The sequence below is a fragment of the Oryx dammah genome, unplaced genomic scaffold (genome assembly GCF_014754425.2).
Source record: "Oryx dammah isolate SB20612 unplaced genomic scaffold, SCBI_Odam_1.1 HiC_scaffold_1, whole genome shotgun sequence".
Taxonomy (NCBI): Eukaryota; Metazoa; Chordata; class Mammalia; order Artiodactyla; family Bovidae; genus Oryx; species Oryx dammah.
Genome location: NW_024070185.1, coordinates 81505093 through 81524558, shown reverse-complemented (window position 1 = coordinate 81524558; position 19466 = coordinate 81505093). Strand labels below are relative to the sequence as shown.

The following is a 19466-nucleotide window of genomic DNA, read 5'->3' as shown; positions in this document are numbered from 1 at the left end:
GTAAGATTTTCATTTCTTTCACTTCATTGTTCTGCCCTGTGTTCTCTGAATCATCATGAATTTCTTCCAGTTGGTCACTTTTAACCATGGCTGAATCCATTTCAGACTGTGAACAACATATAACAAAGTAGTGAACTATGTAATTAGGTGTGTTAGTCTGCAATATAAAATTGCATTTTATTACCAAGTTTGGTTTGATTGTATTGAAAGGTGATTGGTGAATTTGAGTGAAAGGTTAACTTCTCTTGTTAATGGAAGGAGTACTTTGATGAGTCATTTTTCCCAGTTGACTGGAAGAGTCAGAGATTCTGTTGAGACTCATGTGTGTGACTCACTGTACTCCTGGACCTTGGACTTCCACAGTCAGCAGATCTGGTAATAGCACCTTGATTCTGTTTGTGATTAACAAAGTCGGTAATGCCAGCTCCTCTTGTTAACAAATTAGGCTCTTGGAAAATAATGTGTAAACTTTCTTTAGTTAATCAAATCACTGCAATAAGTTCAAAGTACTTTTAATGTATTGCAGTTGATGGATAGAAATAAATAATAGGACTTTTTTCTGATTTAAAAAAATAATGAAAAATGAAAAAGATTCACATTCCAACATACTTTCACAGAAATAGTAAGTTTAGAGAAGGAAGTACTTTGTTGTTACTCATTTTAAATTATTTTCTGTTTTCAAATAAGTATCATTCTATGTGATTTTTTAAAATGCCACCAGCACAGCTTCATCATTATTAAAGGAACAGAATAAAACTAAAATCTATTGAAGTTGGCAATGAATCCAAATAGTTTTTATGAAAATTACCACATAGTACTCAATGGCTTATGTGGTATCAAGAACATACAGTTTTTACTTACTGTTTTCATAAATACTCCCAGTTCTCTGAGTAGATAAGTGTTTCCTATCTTTGATTTGAAGTTTGGGGCATATGGCTTTCTCTTATTCCCAATTTTATTTAACTTTTTAGACACAGAGTGTTTTCTGTAAGTTTCTGTTTTATTTTGATCTTTTGACAAGCTTGGCATAAAATGTCCTGGATGTTTTCTGACCCTTTGATTGGCTTGGGGCTTGCCAGCAAGACAGATTTATATTTACTATATTTTTTATTTCAAAAGTAAGTGTTAAAAAGAAAAGTTTTATTATGAAAACTTTCAAACCTATTCAGAAGGAAAGAGAATAGTATGCAGATCCCATGTACTCAACCAGGTTTGGTGGTTATCAACATTTAATGTGTATTTTTTTCATAAGAAAGGTGGGCGAAGTATCACTGATGAAACAGTGACAGTAAAGTGTGACAAAGTTGTCCTAGTCAGAGAAGAGAATTCCACTTTAATTGGTTTAAAAATTTGAATTATAAACTTAAGGAGGATTTAGTGTTAAATCTATAAAGTTACTAAAACTTGGCTAACAAAGTATTGCTAAATAGAAGTCATATTTAATCTTGTTATTCAGCACATTCTTACATATCGTCTTGAGTCACTGTAAAATCATTTTTGGATTCAGGCAAGGGAGAAATCATGAATAAAATACTTCTTTTTATTGTTATCTATCTTTTCCAAAGGGTTAATTTTATTTTCTCACCTAGGAACTAAGAGGAGAAGCTGAGCATTAAACTTCTCTACCAGCTCCTTTACCCCAGTTACTTGATTGGTTTGTAAATAGGAAACAATAGTTTATTTGTTCATGATACTCTTAAGGATCTATAAATTCTTTTTTTTTTTTTTTTTTTTGCTGCTCTTAGTTCCCTGACCAGGGTTGGAACTTGGGCCCCAGCAATGAAAGTGCTGAGTCCTGGCTACTGGACCATCAGGGAATTCCCCTTCCACCCTTTTCCTTTTGTGCAAAGTCTTAAAAATAGTTTGTGAACTTAAAAGTTTTCTTAGTCTTGTCAATATTATTAATTTTATAATAAACTTTCTTTTAAGATTATTAAAAAGTGAACACAACCTTGATTTTATGACTAGAAATTAGTAAAAATTTTAAAACAGCCACAGCAATAATAACTGTCATTTTGTTCTTGCCACCTGCCAGGTTCTAAACAGTTTCATTAAATCCTCACATTGACCTTTGAAGCAGTTTTTAAAATAATAATTCCCATTTTGTGAAATGAGCCTCAGGTTCAGAGAAGAAAAGTAATTTGCCCCATGCCATGTCTCACAGCTGATATTACCCAGAAGTTTTAAAACTGTATTTTTCTGTTTGTGAAAGTGGAATTTGTACTAGAATGTGCAGATTGATAAAACCAGTATTATTCTAACCATTAGTTTTCTTTGCTTTTTTAAACAATAGGCTACTGAGTTCAATCAATGGAAGAATGTTCTGTTTATCATACAGTTTCTTCTTTCCTGTTTTTTGGGGTAAGAATCCACATATAAGAAGCTTCGGTCTCTTGTATCTCTTGATAAGTCAAATCAAAATATACATTCTCTCTGCTTTGTAAAAATCCCTTAGTCTGTGCTTCTCCAGCTTTTTCTGAGACATAGCCCTGTAGCAGCCCTGGAGAAGGAAATGGCAACCCACCCCAGTACTCTTGCCTGGAAAATCCCATGGATTGAGGAGCCTGGCAGGCTACAGTCCATAGGGTCACAAAGCGTTGAACATGATTGAGCAATTTCAAAAAGCTCTGTAGCAGAGGAGTGGATCGGGACCAGTGACCTCCAAAATATGATGTTGCTATTCTGCAAGTTAGTTTGAAATAAAGTCAGCTGCCCTATCACATTCAAATGTGTTTTTTTGTCTTTGTTCCAGTGTCCCAAGTTTCCCAAGATTGTTACCTCACATAAATATGTGGAAATAACCATTTTCTGTAGTGCTGTACCTGTTATATTCAGGGTGTTTTCTGAGGAGATTTGCCCAGGCCATTGTCCAATAATTTTAGGCTTTTGTTCTTATAATTTTCCTCAGGTGTATCATTCTGTTGAGGGGCCTTGAAGCTTGTGTCTTGTTATATGTTCCCCAAACTTAAAAATTCCTTTTCATAAATAGATAATACATACAGTTCAGTTCAGTTCAGTCGCTCAGTCATGTCCGACTCTTTGCGACCCCATGAATCCAGCACGCCAGGCCTCCCTGTCCATCACCAACTCCCGGAGTTCACTCAAACTCACGTCCACAGAGTCAGTGATGCCATCCAGCCATCTCATCCTCTGTTGTCCCCTTCTCCTCCTGCCCCCAATCCCTCCCAGCATCAGAGTCTTTTCCAATGAGTCAATTCTTCGCATGAGGTGGCCAGAGTACTGGAGTTTCAGCTTCAGCATCATTCCCTCCAAAGAAATCCCAGGGCTGATCTCCTTTAGGATGGACTGGTTGGACCTCCTTGCAGTCCAAGGGACTCTCGAGAGTCTTTTCCAACACCACAGTTCAAAAGCATCAGTTCTTCGGTGCTCAGCTTTCTTCACAGTCCAACTTTCACATCCATACATGACCACAGGAAAAACCATAGCCTTGACTAGACGGACCTTTGTTGGCAAAGTAATGTCTCTGCTTTTCAGTATACTATCTAGGTTGGTCATAACTTTTCTTCCAAGGGGTAAGTGTCTTTTAATTTCATGGCTGCAGTCACCATCTGCAGTGATTTTGGAGCCCCCCAAATAGTCTGACACTGTTTCTACTGTTTCCCCATGTATTTCCCACGAAGTGATGGGACCAGATGCCATGATGTTAGTTTTCTGAATGTTGAGCTTTAAGCCAACTTTTTCACTCTCCACTTTCACTTTCATCAAGAGGCTTTTTAGTTCCTCTTCACTTTCTGCCATAAGGGTGGTGTCATCTGCATATCTGAGGTTATTGATATTTCTCCCGGCAATCTTGATTCCAGCCTGTGCTTCTTCCAGCCCAGCGTTTCTCATGATGTACTCTGCATATAAGTTAATACATACAATATTAATAAGATATTAAATAGAAATATTAATTATTAAATACTAGATTAATTAATATAGATTCATTAATATGTTAATATTAATAAGATAATACATATAACAGGTAAATAATTCAAAAGCCGCAAAAGGATGCACAGGGGAACATAAGCTACCCTCTGTTCTTCCCTGCCTTGTGGCACTCACTGAAGTTTTCCTCTTTAGAAGTTTTGAAGAGACCTCCTCTCCACTGCTTGAAGTCTTTGAAGTATCCTTCCTGGGCTGGGTTCCATGTAGACGCAAGCACCTGTGTCTTACCCCATGAGAAAGGGTCTTTGAATGACTGTCTTGGAATTACTTGTCAAAAGATTTTTCCTATGAAGAAAGATGAATTTCCCCTTATTATTTTTTTTTGATTACTAGTACTACAATTTTCATTGTTGTGTAGATGGACTGAAACAACTCATGATCTCTTTGATCAACAGTCTTCAATTCTTAAACTTGATCTTACTTGCAGCAATGTAGTCTCATACAGTAAAAGTGTTTATATTCTCCAGCTCAGTAATTCTTTCTTTAGCTGTGTCTGATTTAATGTTTAACCTATTTTTTGGAGTTTTTAAAAAATTTATAGTTTATTGAGGTATAGTTGATGTACAATAATATATAATGGCAACCCACTCCAGTATTCTTGCCAAGAGAATCCCATGGACAGAGGAGCGTGGTGGGCTATATAGTCCATGAGGTCGCAGAGTCAGACATGACTTAGTGACTAACTGACTGACTGACTGAAGTCGCTCAGTCGTGTCTGACTCTTTGCGACCCCATAGACTGTAGCCTACCAGGCTCCTCTGTCCATGGGATTCTCCAGGCAATAGTACTGGAGTGGATTGCCATTTCCTTCTCCAGCGGATTTTCCCAACCCAGGGCTCGAAACCTGGGTCTCCCTCATTGTAGACAGACGCTTTACTGTCTGAGCCACCAGGGAAGTCCAACAGCAATTATATATGTTTCAGGTATATAGCATAGTGATTCACAGTTTTTAGAGGTCATAGTCCTCCATTTATAGTTATTATGAAGTATTGGATATATTCCCTGTGTTGTACTATATATCCCTATAGATTATTTTATATATAGCAGCTTGTACATCTTAATCCCTTATTTCTTTCTCGCTCCTCCCCACTGGAGTTTTTGATTTTAAGAATTTTATTGGTAAAAGTTCCACAGTTTTTTTTTAAACTTAATCTGTTCATTCATGACATTCTTTTCTTGGTTATCTTTGTGACTGTATCTTTTATTTCTTTAAATATTACATACATAGCTATTCTGTATCTGATGATTCTAATACCTGCAGTTCTTGAGAATCTAAATATATAGGTTATTCACTCAATATGTGTTTGTGAATGTCATTATGCTTTGTTTTCTTGTGTATTTGGTGACCTGTGATTTGTAAGCATATGATTCAATCTTAATTGTTAGGATTAATCTTAATTAATCATAATTTTATGGACCAAAATTAGGAATTTGAGAAACTTTCGTGAATGGACAAATTGTTTTTAGTCTCGTTGGTAGCCAGGTGTGCTCCTGACTTGGACCACTCTGGCCTTTTTGAGGGTCTGGGCTCAGTGGGCTAGTGTCTCTTCTCATTTGAGGTTTGGCCCAGGGCTCAGGCCCAGAGAGTGTTGTTTTGCAACGGCCTCTGTCCTGACGAACTCTGATCCTATACCCAGTTTCTCCTATTTTCAAAGGAGGGATTTTGGGCAACCTCTTGTGCCTCTTTCAAACCAGCAATCTCTCAAATAATGTGTTCTTTCCAGGCATTGGTTGTTTGGCAATGCTGAGTACTACGTGCTCCCAGAACTTAGGCTGCCATTGTTGAATGCTTAACTATAGTAAGATATTTATATCCCAGCTGCTGACTGAGAACAAAGAATTTTGAAAAAAATCTACTAACCTGTGTTTGTGAGTTACTCTTTGTCAATTACCTTCACCCCATTCCGATAATAAAAAATTCAACTCATATCACACAGACTCAGACTAGTACCTTTCCTTGCCTAAGCCTATGTTCACCTATATGTAAACAGCACAGTCAAGTTTTAGTTTTATCTTATGTCATTAGAAACTTGATGAGATACTGCTTTTTTTTTTCACTTGCACTTTACTTTTTTTTTTTCTCACTTGCTCTTGTAGCCATTACATTCAGAAAATCAAGAAACAAACCCTTTGATGTCAGCTGTCTGCAGTGAGTGGTGGGGTAAGCAGTGCCTAGATGTGAGTTGGCAGCTTCTGGGGCTTCTTTGTCAGAATCTTGACCCCATCCGTCTACAACTCTACACATTTTTTTTCCAGTTAATACTGTGCTTCCTAGAAAATAAAGACGCTCTTGATAAATGTTCTTAATTGTTATTTTATGAGTAGTCATTTTGCAAGTAAAATCTAATAAAGGCATAGTAATTAAAAATAAATCAGTAAGTGATAAAAACAATATTTCAGATTCTACAGCTTTAAAGATGAAAATTAGTAAGTCCCAGTTTTTTGGAGAAGGAAATGGTGACCCACTGCAGTATTCTTGCCTGGGAAATCCAATGGACAGAGGAGCCTGGCAGGCTATAGTCCATGGAGTTGCAAAAGAGTCAGACACCATTTGGTGACTAAGCAACAGTTTTTAAAGGGGGTCTTTTGAGGACATTAATTCATGGCATCAGTCTAACAGTTTGGTGCCTCTCCTCTGAAATCAGATGGCCTGGATTTGAATCCTGGCTTTGCCGCTTTTTAGTTCTGAGTCTGTGGACTAGTTATTTACTCTCTTTGAGCCTCAATTTCCTTATCTTTAAAACAGGAACAGTGAGGCTACATAGCTGATTTGTAAAGTTCTGTGAATTGTGGATTGTTCAAACTCATGTCCATTGAGTTGGTGCTGCCATCCAACCATCTCATCCTCTGTTGGCTCCTTCTCTTCCTGCCCTCAGTCTTTCCCAGCACCAAGTTCTTTTCCAGTGAGTCAGCTCTTCACATCAGGTGGCCAAAGTATTGGAGCTTCAGCTTCAGCATTAGTCCTTCCAGTGAATATTCAAGACTGATTTCCTTTAGGATAGATTGGTTTGATCTCCTTGTAGTCCAGGGAACTCTCAAGAGTCTTCTCCAGCAGCACAGTTTGAAAGCATCAGTTTTTTGATGCTCAGCTTTCTTTATGGTCCAACTTTCACATCTGTATATGACTACTGAAAACAACTGTGTTTTGACTATCTGGACCTTTGTCAGCAAAGTGATGTCTCTCTTTTTTTAATATGTTGTCTGGGTTTATCATAGCTTTTCTTCCAAGGAGCAAGCGTCTTTTAATTCTGGGGCTGCAGTCACAGTCTGTGGTGATTTTGAAGCCCCAGAAAAAAAACCTATCTTGTTTCCGTTTTTTTCCCCATCTATTTTCCATGAAGTGATGGGAACGGAGGCCATGATCTTCATTTTTTGAATGTGGAGTTTTAAGCCAGCTTTTTCACTCTCCTCTTTCACGTTTATCAAGAGGCTCTTTAGTTCCTCTTCACTTTCTGCCGTTAGAGTGGCATCATCTGCATATCTAAGGTTATTGATATTTTTCCTGCCATATTGATTCCAGCTTGTGATTCATCCTGCATTATGTACTCTGCACTTTGTTGTTGTCGTTCAGTCACTCAGTTGTGTCCAACTCTTTGTGACCTCATGGACTGCAGCATGCCAGGCTTCCCTGTCCATCACCAACTTGTGGACCTTGCTCAAACTCATATCTGTTGAGTCGGTGATACCATGGAACCATCTGGGCCTCTGTCAGTCCCCTTCTCCTCCTGCCTTCAAGATTTCCCAGCATCCCAACTTTTCTAATTAGTTAACTCTTCACATCAGGTGACCAAAGATTTGGAGCTTCAGCTTTAGTATCAGTCCTTCCAATGAATATATGATTTCCTTTAGGATTGACTGGTTGGATCTCCTTGCAGTCCAAGGGACTCTCAAGAGTCTTCTCCAACATCACAGTTCAAAAGCATCAATTCTTTGGTGCTCAGCCTTCTTTATGGTCCAACTCTTATATCCATACATGACTACTTAAAAAACCATAGCTTTGACTATACAGATCTTTGTTGGCAAAGTAATGTCTCTGCCTTTTAATATGCTGTCTAAGTTTGTCATAGCTTTTCTTCCAAGGAGCAAGCATCTTTTAATTTCATGGCTGCAGTCACCTGCAGTGATTTGTAACCCAAGAAAATAAAGTCTGTCACTGTTTCCATTGTTTCCCCATCTATTTGCCATGAAGTGATGGGACCAGATGCCATGATCTTAGTTTTTTTGAATCTTGAGTTTTAAGCCAGCTTTTCCACCCTTCTCTTTCACTTTCATCAGCAGCCTCTTTAGTTCCTCTTAGCTTTCTGCCATAAGGGTGGTATCATCTGCATATCTGAGGTTATTGATGTTTCTCCCAGCAATTATGATTCTAGCTTGTGCCTCATCCATCCTGGTATTTCATATAAGTTAAATAAACAGGGTTACAATATACAGCTTTGATGTTCTCCTTTCCCAATTTGGAACCAGTCTGTTGTTCCATGTCCAGTTCTAACTGTTGCTTCCTGATCTGCATACAGGTTTCTCAGGAGGCAGGTAAGGTGATCTGGTATTCTCATCTCTTTAAGAATTTTCCATGGTTTGTTGTAATCCACACAATCAAAGGCTTTAACATAGAAAACAAAGCAGAAGTAGATGTTTTTCTGGAATTCTCTTCCTTTTTCTATGATCCAACAGATGTTGGCAATTTGATCTCTGGTTCCTCTGCCTTTTCTAAATCCAGCTTGAGCATTTGGAATTTCTTGGTTCACATTCTGTTGAAGCCTACCTTGAAGGATTTTTAGCATTACCTTGCTAGCATGTGAGATTAGTGCAATTGTGTGGTAGTCTGAACATTCTTTGGCAGTACCTTTATTTGGGATTGTAGTGAAAATTGATGTTTCCCAGCCATATGACTACTACCAAGTTTTCCAAATTTGCTGGCATATTGGGTGCAACATTTTAACAGCATCATCACTTAGAATTGTAAATAACTCAGCTGGAATTCCATCACCTTCATTGGCTTTGTTTGTAGTAATGCTTCCTAAGGCCCACTTGACTTCCCACTCCAGGATGTTGGCTCTAGGTGAGTGACCACACCATCATAGTTATCCAGGTCATTAGAACCTTTTTGTATAGTTCTGTGTATTCTTCCACCTCTTCTTAATCTCTTCTGCTTCTGTTAGGTCCATACCAGTTCTGTCCTGTATTTTGCCCATCTTTGCATCTATCCCCTATTTTCTTGAGAAGATCTCTAGTCTTTTCCATTCTATTTTTTCCTCTGTTTCTTTGCATTGTTCACTTACGAAGGCTTTCTTATCTCTCCTTGCTATTCTTTGGAATTCTGTATTCAGTTGGGTATATCTCTCCGTTTCTCCTTTCTCTTTCACTTTTCTTTTGCCCAGTATTTGTACGATCTCTTCAGACAGCCATTTTGCTTTAGTGCATTTCTATTTCTTGGGGATGGTTTTGGTCACTGCCTCCTGTACAGTATTATGAACCTCCATCCATAGTTCTTCAGGTACTCTATCAGATCTAACCAAACCACTAGGCAATTCAGGTATGACCTAAATCAAATCACTTATGATTCAGTTCAGTCCAGTCGCTCAGTCGTGTCCAACTCTTTGCAACCCCATGAATCGCAGCACACCAGGCCTCCCTGTCCATCACCAACTCCCGGAGTCCACCCAAATCCATGTCCATTGAGTCGGTGATGCCATCCAACCATCTCATCTTCTGTCGTCCCCTTCTCCTCCTGCCCTCAATCTTTCCCAGCATCAGGGTCTTTTCCAATGAGTCAGGTCTTTGCATCAGGTGGCCAAAGTATTGGAGTTTCAGCTTCAGCATCAGTCCTTCCAATGAACACCCAGGACTGATTTCCTTTAGGATGGACTGGTTGGATCTCCTTGCAGTCCAAGGGACTCTCAAGAGTCTTCTCCAACATTACAGTTCAAAAGCATCAGTTCTTCAGTGCTCAGCTTTCTTTATAGTCCAACTCTCACATCCATACATGACCACTGGAAAAACCATAGCCTTGACTAGACGGACCTTTGTTGGCAAAGTAATGTCTCTGCTTTTGAATATGCTATCTAGATTGGTCATAACTTTCCTTCCAAGGAGTAAGTGTCTTAATTTCATGGCTGCGATCACCATCTGCAGTGATATTGGAGCCCAAAAATATAAAGTCTGACACTGTTTCCACTGTTTCCCCATCTATTTGCCATGAAGTGATGGCACTGGATTCCATGATCTTCGTTTTCTGAATGTTGAGCTTTAAACCAACTTTTTCACTCTCCACTTTCACTTTCATCAAGAGGCTTTTTAGTTTCTCTTCACTTTCTGCCATAAGGGTGGTGTCATCTGCATATCTGAGGTTATTGATATTTCTCCCGACAATCTTGATTCCAGCATGTGCTTCTTCCAGCCCAGCATTTCTCATGACGTACTCTGCATATAAGTTAAATAAGCAGGGTGACAATATACAGCCTTGACATACTCCTTTACCTATTTGGAACCAGTCTGTTGTTCCATGTCCAGTTCTAACTGTTGCTTCCTGACCTGCATATAGGTTTGTCAAGAGGCAGGTCAGGTGTTCTGGTATTCCCATCTCTTTCAGAATTTTCCACAGTTTATTGTGATCCACACAGTCAATTGCTTTGGCATAGTCAATAAAGCAGAAATAGATGTTTTTCTGAAACTCTCTTGGTTTTTCGATGATCCAGTGGATCTTGGCAATTTGATCTCGGGTTCCTCTACCTTTTTATTATCTCTTCTATTATGTGTACTTCATCTTCAGTCAGTTTTAAGTCTGAAACTGCTTTAGAAGAAATCTTCTATTTTTTCATGGTGCATTTTTCAGAATGCTGCTTTCTTACAGTTTCTCACTTGGAAGACACTGTGATCAGATCATTTTCTTCTTGGCAGTAATACAAACCATTGTAAGCTTCTGAGCACATCCTCGGTTTTCAGAGCACCTGGGACTGGGCTCAGACTGTCCCTTCGCTTTGGTTCAAGCTCAAGGAGCCACAGGATTAATGTGTGCACGTTCCAACCCTTGACTCCAGAGAACTCTCTGTCAGTTTCTTTCTTATTTTCACTGCTTTCAAGTTTGCATTTCCAGCTTGCTTTTTCTGACCACCCAACCTCTATCAAGAGTTGAAAATGTAATTTAAAAACTTTGAAAATGTACATTAAGAAGCCAACCGAGTGGTGAAAAGGGCAGATTTTTCTTTTGAGCTATGGTTAAGGATTAAACTAAGGAATGCTATTTGTAATCAAGAATTTGTAAATAAAACTTATGATGAAGTGAAATTGCATCAGGCAGGTAAACCGGATTGTGGGAGCCATGATAATTTAATACAGGCAAAAGTAAAATAAGACTGAAATTTAAGTAGACAAACTAGATTTTCAAAAGCTAGCTCTGCTGGTCTTTTTAATCTTGCCCAGAAGTGACAGGTTCTGGTTTGTTCCCACCAGCAGCTGGCACCAGCCCCCAGGCCCTGGAGGCAATTATTTCACTCTGTTTCTGCCCCAATAGCAGCCTCTTTGATGGGCTTCCCTGCTGGCTCAGTCAGTAAAGGCCTAAATGTCCCTGTGTCCGCCTGCAACACAGGAGACGCAGGTTTGATCCCTGGGTTGGGAAGATCCCCTGGAGGCGGGCATGGCAACCCACTCCAGTATTCTTGCATGGAGAATCTCATGGATAGAGGAGCCTGGCAGGCTACAGTCCATAGGCTTGCAAAGAGTCGGAAACGACTGAAGCACCTGAGCATGCACACAGCAGCTTCTTTGATCTCACTGAAGCAGTGATATGTTCCTTAATAGAAATACAAGTGTATCTGTTTTCCCTGCTGACAGTATAAAAAATGTTCTATTCTTTGAAACTTCACCAATACTGCCAAGATGTAGGGTCCAAGACAAAACGATTCTGCTGATTGCTTGGACACTGGAGTGACAGAACCTTCACAGAGTTTAGATATCCCCATCATTGCCCAACAAAGCACATCTTAGTGTGAACTCAATGCTCCAGGAAAATGGGCCATATTTATTTATCCCATGACTTTGGCTTCCTTGGCACACCACTGAGGTCTGGGGTAAGACTGAGTTCTTACTAGAGTTGGGCAAGATGAGAGTACTTGATGTTCTTTGAAATCTGGAATAAGAGAGTAATGTGCTTGGGTATCATTGTGATTGGTGGAAGGAGTGTGGAAGTGGCCTTTTATTACTCGAACATTTGTGTTGGATTTCTATATATGCTTGTATGTGGAAGAGTAGTCAACAACAAGATGTAAACAAGGCCATTTAGGTTCTGCTTGTGACTGCCAGGAGTGTGCCATCCAACTTTGGGTTAATCAGTTATTTTTTGTGTTATTTTTCAGAAACAGGAAGAAACCTTTGAGCAGGGGTTCTGGTCCAGGGGTTTCCACATGAGCACCTCCATCCCTCGGGGCCCTATAAACACCAGCTGGTATCTGTTGTCTGAATAAATGTATCTTGTATCTGTGCCATCATTTTTCAGATGTACACAGATGATAAGTATGATTTTAAAAGTATGGCATGGCAGAAAGCTACTGAGACTTCAGCAGTGCTTTTAAATGTCTTTTCATTTTATTAATTCATAGATGCTAGAATCAAAACTATCATGTGAAGATTGACATTTTTGGTGTTAAAAGTGGTTTCCTTTGCACTGAGTTCTTAGTTCAGAATCTTGGACTTAGCCAAAGGTCCTTTGCATATAGAAAACTATTATATTTCTTAGAAAATTTTAATATCCTTTGGGCCTAGTCATTTTATATAATAGTTACTCTCTCTGCCAACATCTGTTGGATCATAGAAAAAGCAAGAGAATTCTAGAAAAAAATTTGCTTCATTGACTATCCTAAAGCCTTTCACTGTGTTGATCACAACAAACTGTGGAACACTCTTAAAGAGATGGAAATACCAGACCACCTTATCTGTCTCCTGAGAAACCTGTTTGCAGGTCAAGAAGGAACAGTTATAATTGGACATGGAACAACAGACTGGTTCCAAATTGGGAAAGGGGTACATCAAGGCTGAATATTGTCACCCTGCTCATTTAACTTCTATGCAGAGTACATCATGTGAAATGCTGGGCTGCATGAATCAGAAGTGGGAATCAAGACTGCTGGGAGAAAGATCAACCTCAGATATGCAGATGATACTGCTCTGATGGCAGAAAGTGAAGAGGAACTAAAAAGCCTCTTGATGAAAGTGAAAGTGGAGAGTGAAAAGCTGGCTTAAAACTCAACATTCAGAAAACTAAGATCATGGCATCTGGTCCCATCACTTCATGGGAATTAGATGGGGAAACAATGGAAACAGAGACAGACTGTTTCCTTGGGCTCCAAAATCACTGTGGATGGTGACTGCAGCCATGAAATTAAAAGATGCTTGCTCTGTGGAAGAAAAGTTACGACAAACCTAGACAGTGTATTAGAAACCAGAGACATCACTTTTGTGACAAAGGTCTGTCTAGTCAAAGCTATGGTTTTTCCAGTAGTCCTATATGGATGTGAGAGTTGGACCATAAAGAAGGCTGAGCACTGAAGAACTGATGCTTTTGAACTGTGGTGCTGGAGAAGACTCTTGAGAGTCCCTTGAATTGCAAGATCAAACCAGTCAATCCTAAAGGAAATAAACCCTGAATATTCACTGGAAGGACTGATACTGAAGCTGAAGCTCCATTACTTTGGCCACCAGATATGAAGCTAGAAAAAGACCCTGATACTAGGAAAGATTGAGGGTAGGAGGAGAAGGGGGCGACAGAGGATGAGATGGTTAGATGGCATCACCAACTCAATGGACATGAGTTTGAGTAAACTTCGGGAGATAGTGATAGACAGGGAAGCCTGGCGTGCTGCCCTCCACGGGGTCACAAGGAATCAGGCAGAACTTGGCGACTGAACAACAACAACAAAAGAAATGCAGCCTGTCTGTCTGCAGAGAGTGGCTGTTCCTGTATCAGACGCCATCTGGCACTCAGGAGAACTGCTGCTAATTCGGATTCCCCCAGGAGCCTGGAGACAGGGACTCCTCCCCTCACTCAGCCCAGCTGGTGGGTGAGTGTCCTAGTGGCCCACATTCATGGTAGATGGATATTGGCCAAGGAGGTTTCACTAAAATTTGGAATGAAGAAAACATTGCACGTTTGGAACCCTGGATTAGGAAATTTTAAGCAAAACTGGAACATAAAGAACATCCATGGTTGTCTTGGGTATAACGCTGCGCTCCAGTTTAGGAAGCCTACAGGAAGCTTTACTGTGTCCTGGAAACTGGGTTGGGCCCCTCCCAGGAGTTGTGATTTCTGTTATTTTATTAGACTCTTAGCTCCTCCAGGGCAGATGGTGTGGCTTATGTGCTCTTACTATCCAGGCCCAGAAAAGCAGGCAACAAACAACAACGGGCTGATTTTTTAATCTTTTTATTATGCATGCTTTGGATTATTTATAGCTACCTGAGACTATAAATTAATGTTGAATTTATTAAAACTAAAAAAAAACCTTGGATTTTCTTAAGCCAATTTATAAATACTCTTGCTTTATTTATAAAAATTAGTAACTTTTGTATTAATATAAGAATACTTTCATTATTTGGTTAATGGTTTAAGTGAAGTTTAAGTGATTGAAATCTCCTAAACAACTTACTGTAAATCAGCCTCATAACTTAGTGAATTAAAAAAAATAAACATCTTAAATGTGATTTACAAATGTAATTTACCTGATTTTTTTCTAGCAATTCCAAGGTGTTATGAGGCCCTAGAGAAGCTGATGGGCCAGGTTGTTTTATAAACGTAGAAACTCTTTGAAATCTAGTAAACTAAACTTGGCAATGTGGTAAATCACCTTTTAAACATCAGAATACTGGTACAGACTTAGATTTTCGTATTCTTTTCAAGTGAAAATTGCAAATTTAATATAGATTTCAGATACAAACAACAAAAGTCAAGATGTTGGATTCTCTCACTCGTCAAATTGTTGTAATTACCTTAATTAAGACATACATTATTCTGAAGATTACAAAATTTATTTGTAATTGAGTTTGTTCCTTAACTTAGTATAAAAACTTGATGTATATTATCTCTAATATTTTTTCTCTATCATCCCTGGTAATGAACATATTCAGGCCAAAAATGGTTATTGTGTTGCATGTTAGTGATCTAGATTCTATTGTTAACAATCAGAAATTTGGACCTGGACCTGAAACTGGTAGGTACATTGCCCCAGGGGGAGTCTCTCTAATGCCTGGGGCCTAAGCCCTTTCTTAGAGTACAGTTCCCAAGCTAAGATTTAGCTTTAAAATCCAACACATCTTATGTTCTCTGTATCTTTCCAGTTCCATTCTTAACCAGTTTTGATGATAACCTCTTTCAACATTTAATCCTCTGATTCCACTGGATGAAATTTTGCACCCCACTTAGGTTACACCTAATTTTCTTTACTACTTGAATGAAATAAATGTATTTCTTTACTTTTGATTGGATTCTTCATTCTTTTCTGTGTATGTGTATACATATTTTCTTCTCTGATGCCTGGTCATGATTCTGTAGTTATTTTGTTGACCAGTGTCGGACATACTGGTCAATGCTGAACACCTGTTGAATTAACTTTGGTAGTAGGGTACAGGAGTATTATAGGCATGTGGAACCCATTATTTAAATCTTCTTAATCCAAAGCTAGCAATCGTTCAGCAGCTTTCCCTGCTAACACCTAGTGTTAACAGCTAGTGTTTCTCAAAACTAGCTGCACATTAGAATCATCCACAGATCTTTGATACAGCACATGTCTGGGGCCCCACCTCAAACCAGATGAAGGAGACTGTCTGTCAGGCATCATGGTGTTAAAAGTGCATCAAGCGATTCTGATCCAGAGAGAGGATTGAAAACCATTGTTGTAACATAGCTGTTAAGTGAAAGAGTTCAGATCATTTAAAAAATCTTCTTGACTTTATGCCCTTTTTGTGGAAACACTGATGGGAAATGCACAGATAAAATGAAAAGGACACCTAAGGTAGAAAGTTTGGCTAATGCACGACTAGACCATTTTCCTGTAAAAAGTTAAAGTTAATAAGGAGATGTTTTAAAATGTAGGTTTTAAATTTTTCATAGTATGTTCTTCTTTTTTATTTGTTTAAAACAGCTGTGTTTAAATGCTTGCTGACTCTTCACTCAGGTGTTTGCTTCCTTGTCCCAGGTTTCTGTTGATGTACTCCACAGTTTTGTGCAGCTATTACAATTCAGCCCTGACGACAGCGGTGGTTGGAGCCATCAAGGTAAGTGATTGAAGCCTTGAAATAAACAACCGAATTGGGGAATTGACTGTTTGATTTTATTGTTGTTATTTTCCGTGGTATAATAAGAATGGAGGCTTGTGATATTTTCAGCTCTGCCTGGGTAATCCCTTCTTACATTTTCTAATCTTTTAATCCACAAGACAGAGGGAAGACCTGCTAATTTAAAGGTTGTTGTTCTGTTGCTCAGTTGTGTCCAACTCTTTGCAACCACGGACTACAGCACGCCAGGCTTCCCTGTCCTTCACTATCTCCTGGAGTTTGCTCAGATTCATGTTCATTGAGTTGATGATGCTATCCAACCACCTCATCCTCTATAACTTTTAAATTGGGAATGGAAGGAAGGGATGGTATGGGAAAACCAAGTAAAATAGCTGGAAAAATTACAAATTTCTGTGACAATATACAGTGTGATCTACATTTTTATTTTCTGGGAGAATATTGCTGACTAAGGGAATCCTTATAAAGAACTGTTTTCAGTCTAGATCTGCACACAGTTATAGGTGATTAACTCTGGGATTGGTGTATATGGTGTGTGTGTGTACAGCATTTGAGTACACACACTAATGAATTGGAGGGTGAGGTATTCTAACTCTGGGATTGGTGTATATGGTGTGTGTGTGTACAGCATTTGAGTACACACACTAATGAATTGGAGGGTGAGGTATTCTAAATTCTGTTCTGCAGTTGCTTTGTGTTTCTGTTCACATGAGCTTCTATGACAAATGAGTGCTTCATCAGTAGACTTATCTTTTGGCTACCCAAAGACCATTGAGAATATACTGGACAGAGTACTGCTTAGAATTTGTCAGCTATCTTAATCAGTTTACGTTTAGGACTAATATGATTAAAATTCCCTACCCAGTGATGATAAAGAGATGAGATCTGAAAAGCTGATTACATCCCAACTCTTACATCTTTTTTCTGGTATAGTATGTGGAAGAAGGTATGGATTATGGCAGTTCTGTGATTATAGTGCTATAGTTTACTTCATTTTCTTTATAAAGCCATATGTTATAGTTTTTATTCACATATTCAATATTCCATAAGTCCCTATTATATGCAAATCTCTCTGAAAAGTAACTAAAATATTTTGTTTCAGATTTCACCATATATATGTATTTCCCCCCCAAATCTTTTACTTCTAAGATCACTAATCCTCTCTTTTTGCAGAATGTATCTGTGGCCTACATTGGAATGTTAGTAGGTGGAGACTACATTTTCTCTGTGTTAAACTTTGTAGGGTTAAATATTTGGTAAGTGGGATTTTTAAATGAATTCATTTTAGTAACATGAATTTTAAAAGCCTGATTAATATGTTATAAGTGAAAGAGCAGGAAGTATTTTGATGTTACAATTCCTAGGATAAATTTTACTTGAAACATTCAGTTCATCTCTTTATGACATATTTGCTCATGTGGTTCCTGGTGATGTGTGTAATGAAAATTCAGAGTTGAGATCTGAATTTAATTCATGTGTCCTTCTCACAGAAAAGACCCTACATTGTGGCCTTCCTTTTGTGAATGGGCCTCACTAAATCTGTGCTCCATCAAAGCACTTGTGTTAAAGATGTTGGGAGATACTTTCAAAAGGCATTTTGGGGTTTCAGAGGTAGGACACCATTTTAGGATAATAGTATATCATTTATTCCAATAATAACCAGGTGCTTATTTCTCTCCAAGTTTATGTATTAGATCTGACCTGCTCTTTTTCTACTGTCAAAGATTTGTAAATAAGAGGGCTAATTCTCATTAATTAATCCACATATTTGAGGAAGTAAAACAGGGGGTTTGAGTATTTCCTTCACATTAGGCCAACTGCATTGTAAATCAATTATACTTCAACAAAATTTGAAAAAAAATAAGTAGCCAAAGTATCAAAAAAATTAGGCTGATTATAGTTAGCAAGAGTATAACTGTTGATGGTACCACCTATGGAATTTATTTTTACTATTTTTTTTTTTCTTCTTTCAGCATGGCAGGAGGCTTGAGATATTCCTTTTTAACTCTAGGCAGCCAATTAAAGCCTAAACAACCTGTGGATGAAGAAAACATCTCTCAAGATGTGAAGGTCTAGAACCTGGGGCAGAATTGCAGACTGGCTTCCAGACTGTGGGGAGGGGGAATATTCCCAGCTGTTCTGGCTGTGGCACTTGCCCCTCTGGTTAAGGCACAACAGGAATGTCTGCAAAATGCAAAGCGAATCTACCTCATGTGCTGCACGAGGAGCCGTCATCAACCCTGAGAAACGTACCCAGGCAAGCCTTACCAGCTGAAAGTGACTCTTTTCAAACAATTGGTGAAAGGGATCGTTTCCAAGGCACTTGCAGGGCCCACACACCTGTGTACTCTTCCAGGTATCCAAAGTGCTTCAGAGGCGGTCAAAGGCCAATGCTGTTGAGGGTGCTTATCAGCACCTTGGCTTTAATTTCAAAGGTCCCAGGCAAAGCAAAGTGCCAATGAGAACATTTTTTTGGTTTAAGCAGACATGTCTTCATTGTAGTAAAATCAGCCACTTAACTGCCAGTAAAGTTGTTAGCTTTGATTTGATCTTACATGTTGGTATCTTCACAATCATCAAAGTAAAATAAAAAGTAATTTATATGCATGCCTCATACTGTTATGTTATTGTAGGCAGGCAGCAAACAGTAAGTCATTTTATTCAGTCTGCCTTGAAGGGTAATAAATGAATCATGTTGGGAAAAATTACAAAATAACTCAATGGAAAAAACAATACACAGTGTGCTCTGTCAACATTTAAGTAGGTTGTATTTCTCTCCTCTTCTCCTTCTAGGTTTGTTTAGGGGACTCTGAAACTCAGATCACATCATCTCTAACCAAGGTATATTTTTTTTTCCTGGGCTTGCCTGACTTCCCAGACCAATGGTGTGTGGGAAGGAACCTCGGATTGGATGACAGTTCTTATCATCTCCTCCCAGGTGTCTCAGTGGTAAAGAATTCACCTGCTATAGAAGGAACATACCTCAACATAATAAAAGCTATATATGACAAACCCACAGCCAACATTATCCTCAATGGTGAAAAATTGAAAGCATTTCCCCTAAAGTCAGGAACAAGACAAGGGTGCCCACTTTCACTGCTACTATTCAACATAGTTCTGGAAGTTTTGGCCACAGCAATCAGAGCAGAAAAAGAAATAAAAGGAATCCAAATTGGAAAAGAAGTAAAACTCTCACTGTTTGCAGATGACATGATCCTCTACATAGAAAATCCTAAAGA

General features: G+C 38.7%; 1 protein-coding gene across 5 annotated transcripts in view; it reads left to right on the top strand.

Annotated features, from left to right (window-relative positions):
• SLC35D2 (solute carrier family 35 member D2) overlaps window positions 1-18834 on the top strand; it is a 58071-nt gene extending 39237 nt beyond the window's left edge. For 4 of the 5 annotated variants that reach the window (XM_040245267.1, XM_040245258.1, XM_040245277.1 and 1 more), the window contains 4 exons: window positions 2294-2361; window positions 16131-16209; window positions 17401-17483; window positions 18201-18834. In XM_040245267.1, the coding sequence (XP_040101201.1) occupies window positions 2294-2361; window positions 16131-16209; window positions 17401-17483; window positions 18201-18303 (333 nt within the window). In that variant the 3' untranslated portion in view covers window positions 18304-18834. The remainder of the gene's footprint in view (window positions 1-2293; window positions 2362-16130; window positions 16210-17400; window positions 17484-18200) is intronic. The other variant, XM_040245285.1, reaches the window with a different exon arrangement.
• Window positions 18835-19466: the final 632 nt, after the last annotated feature.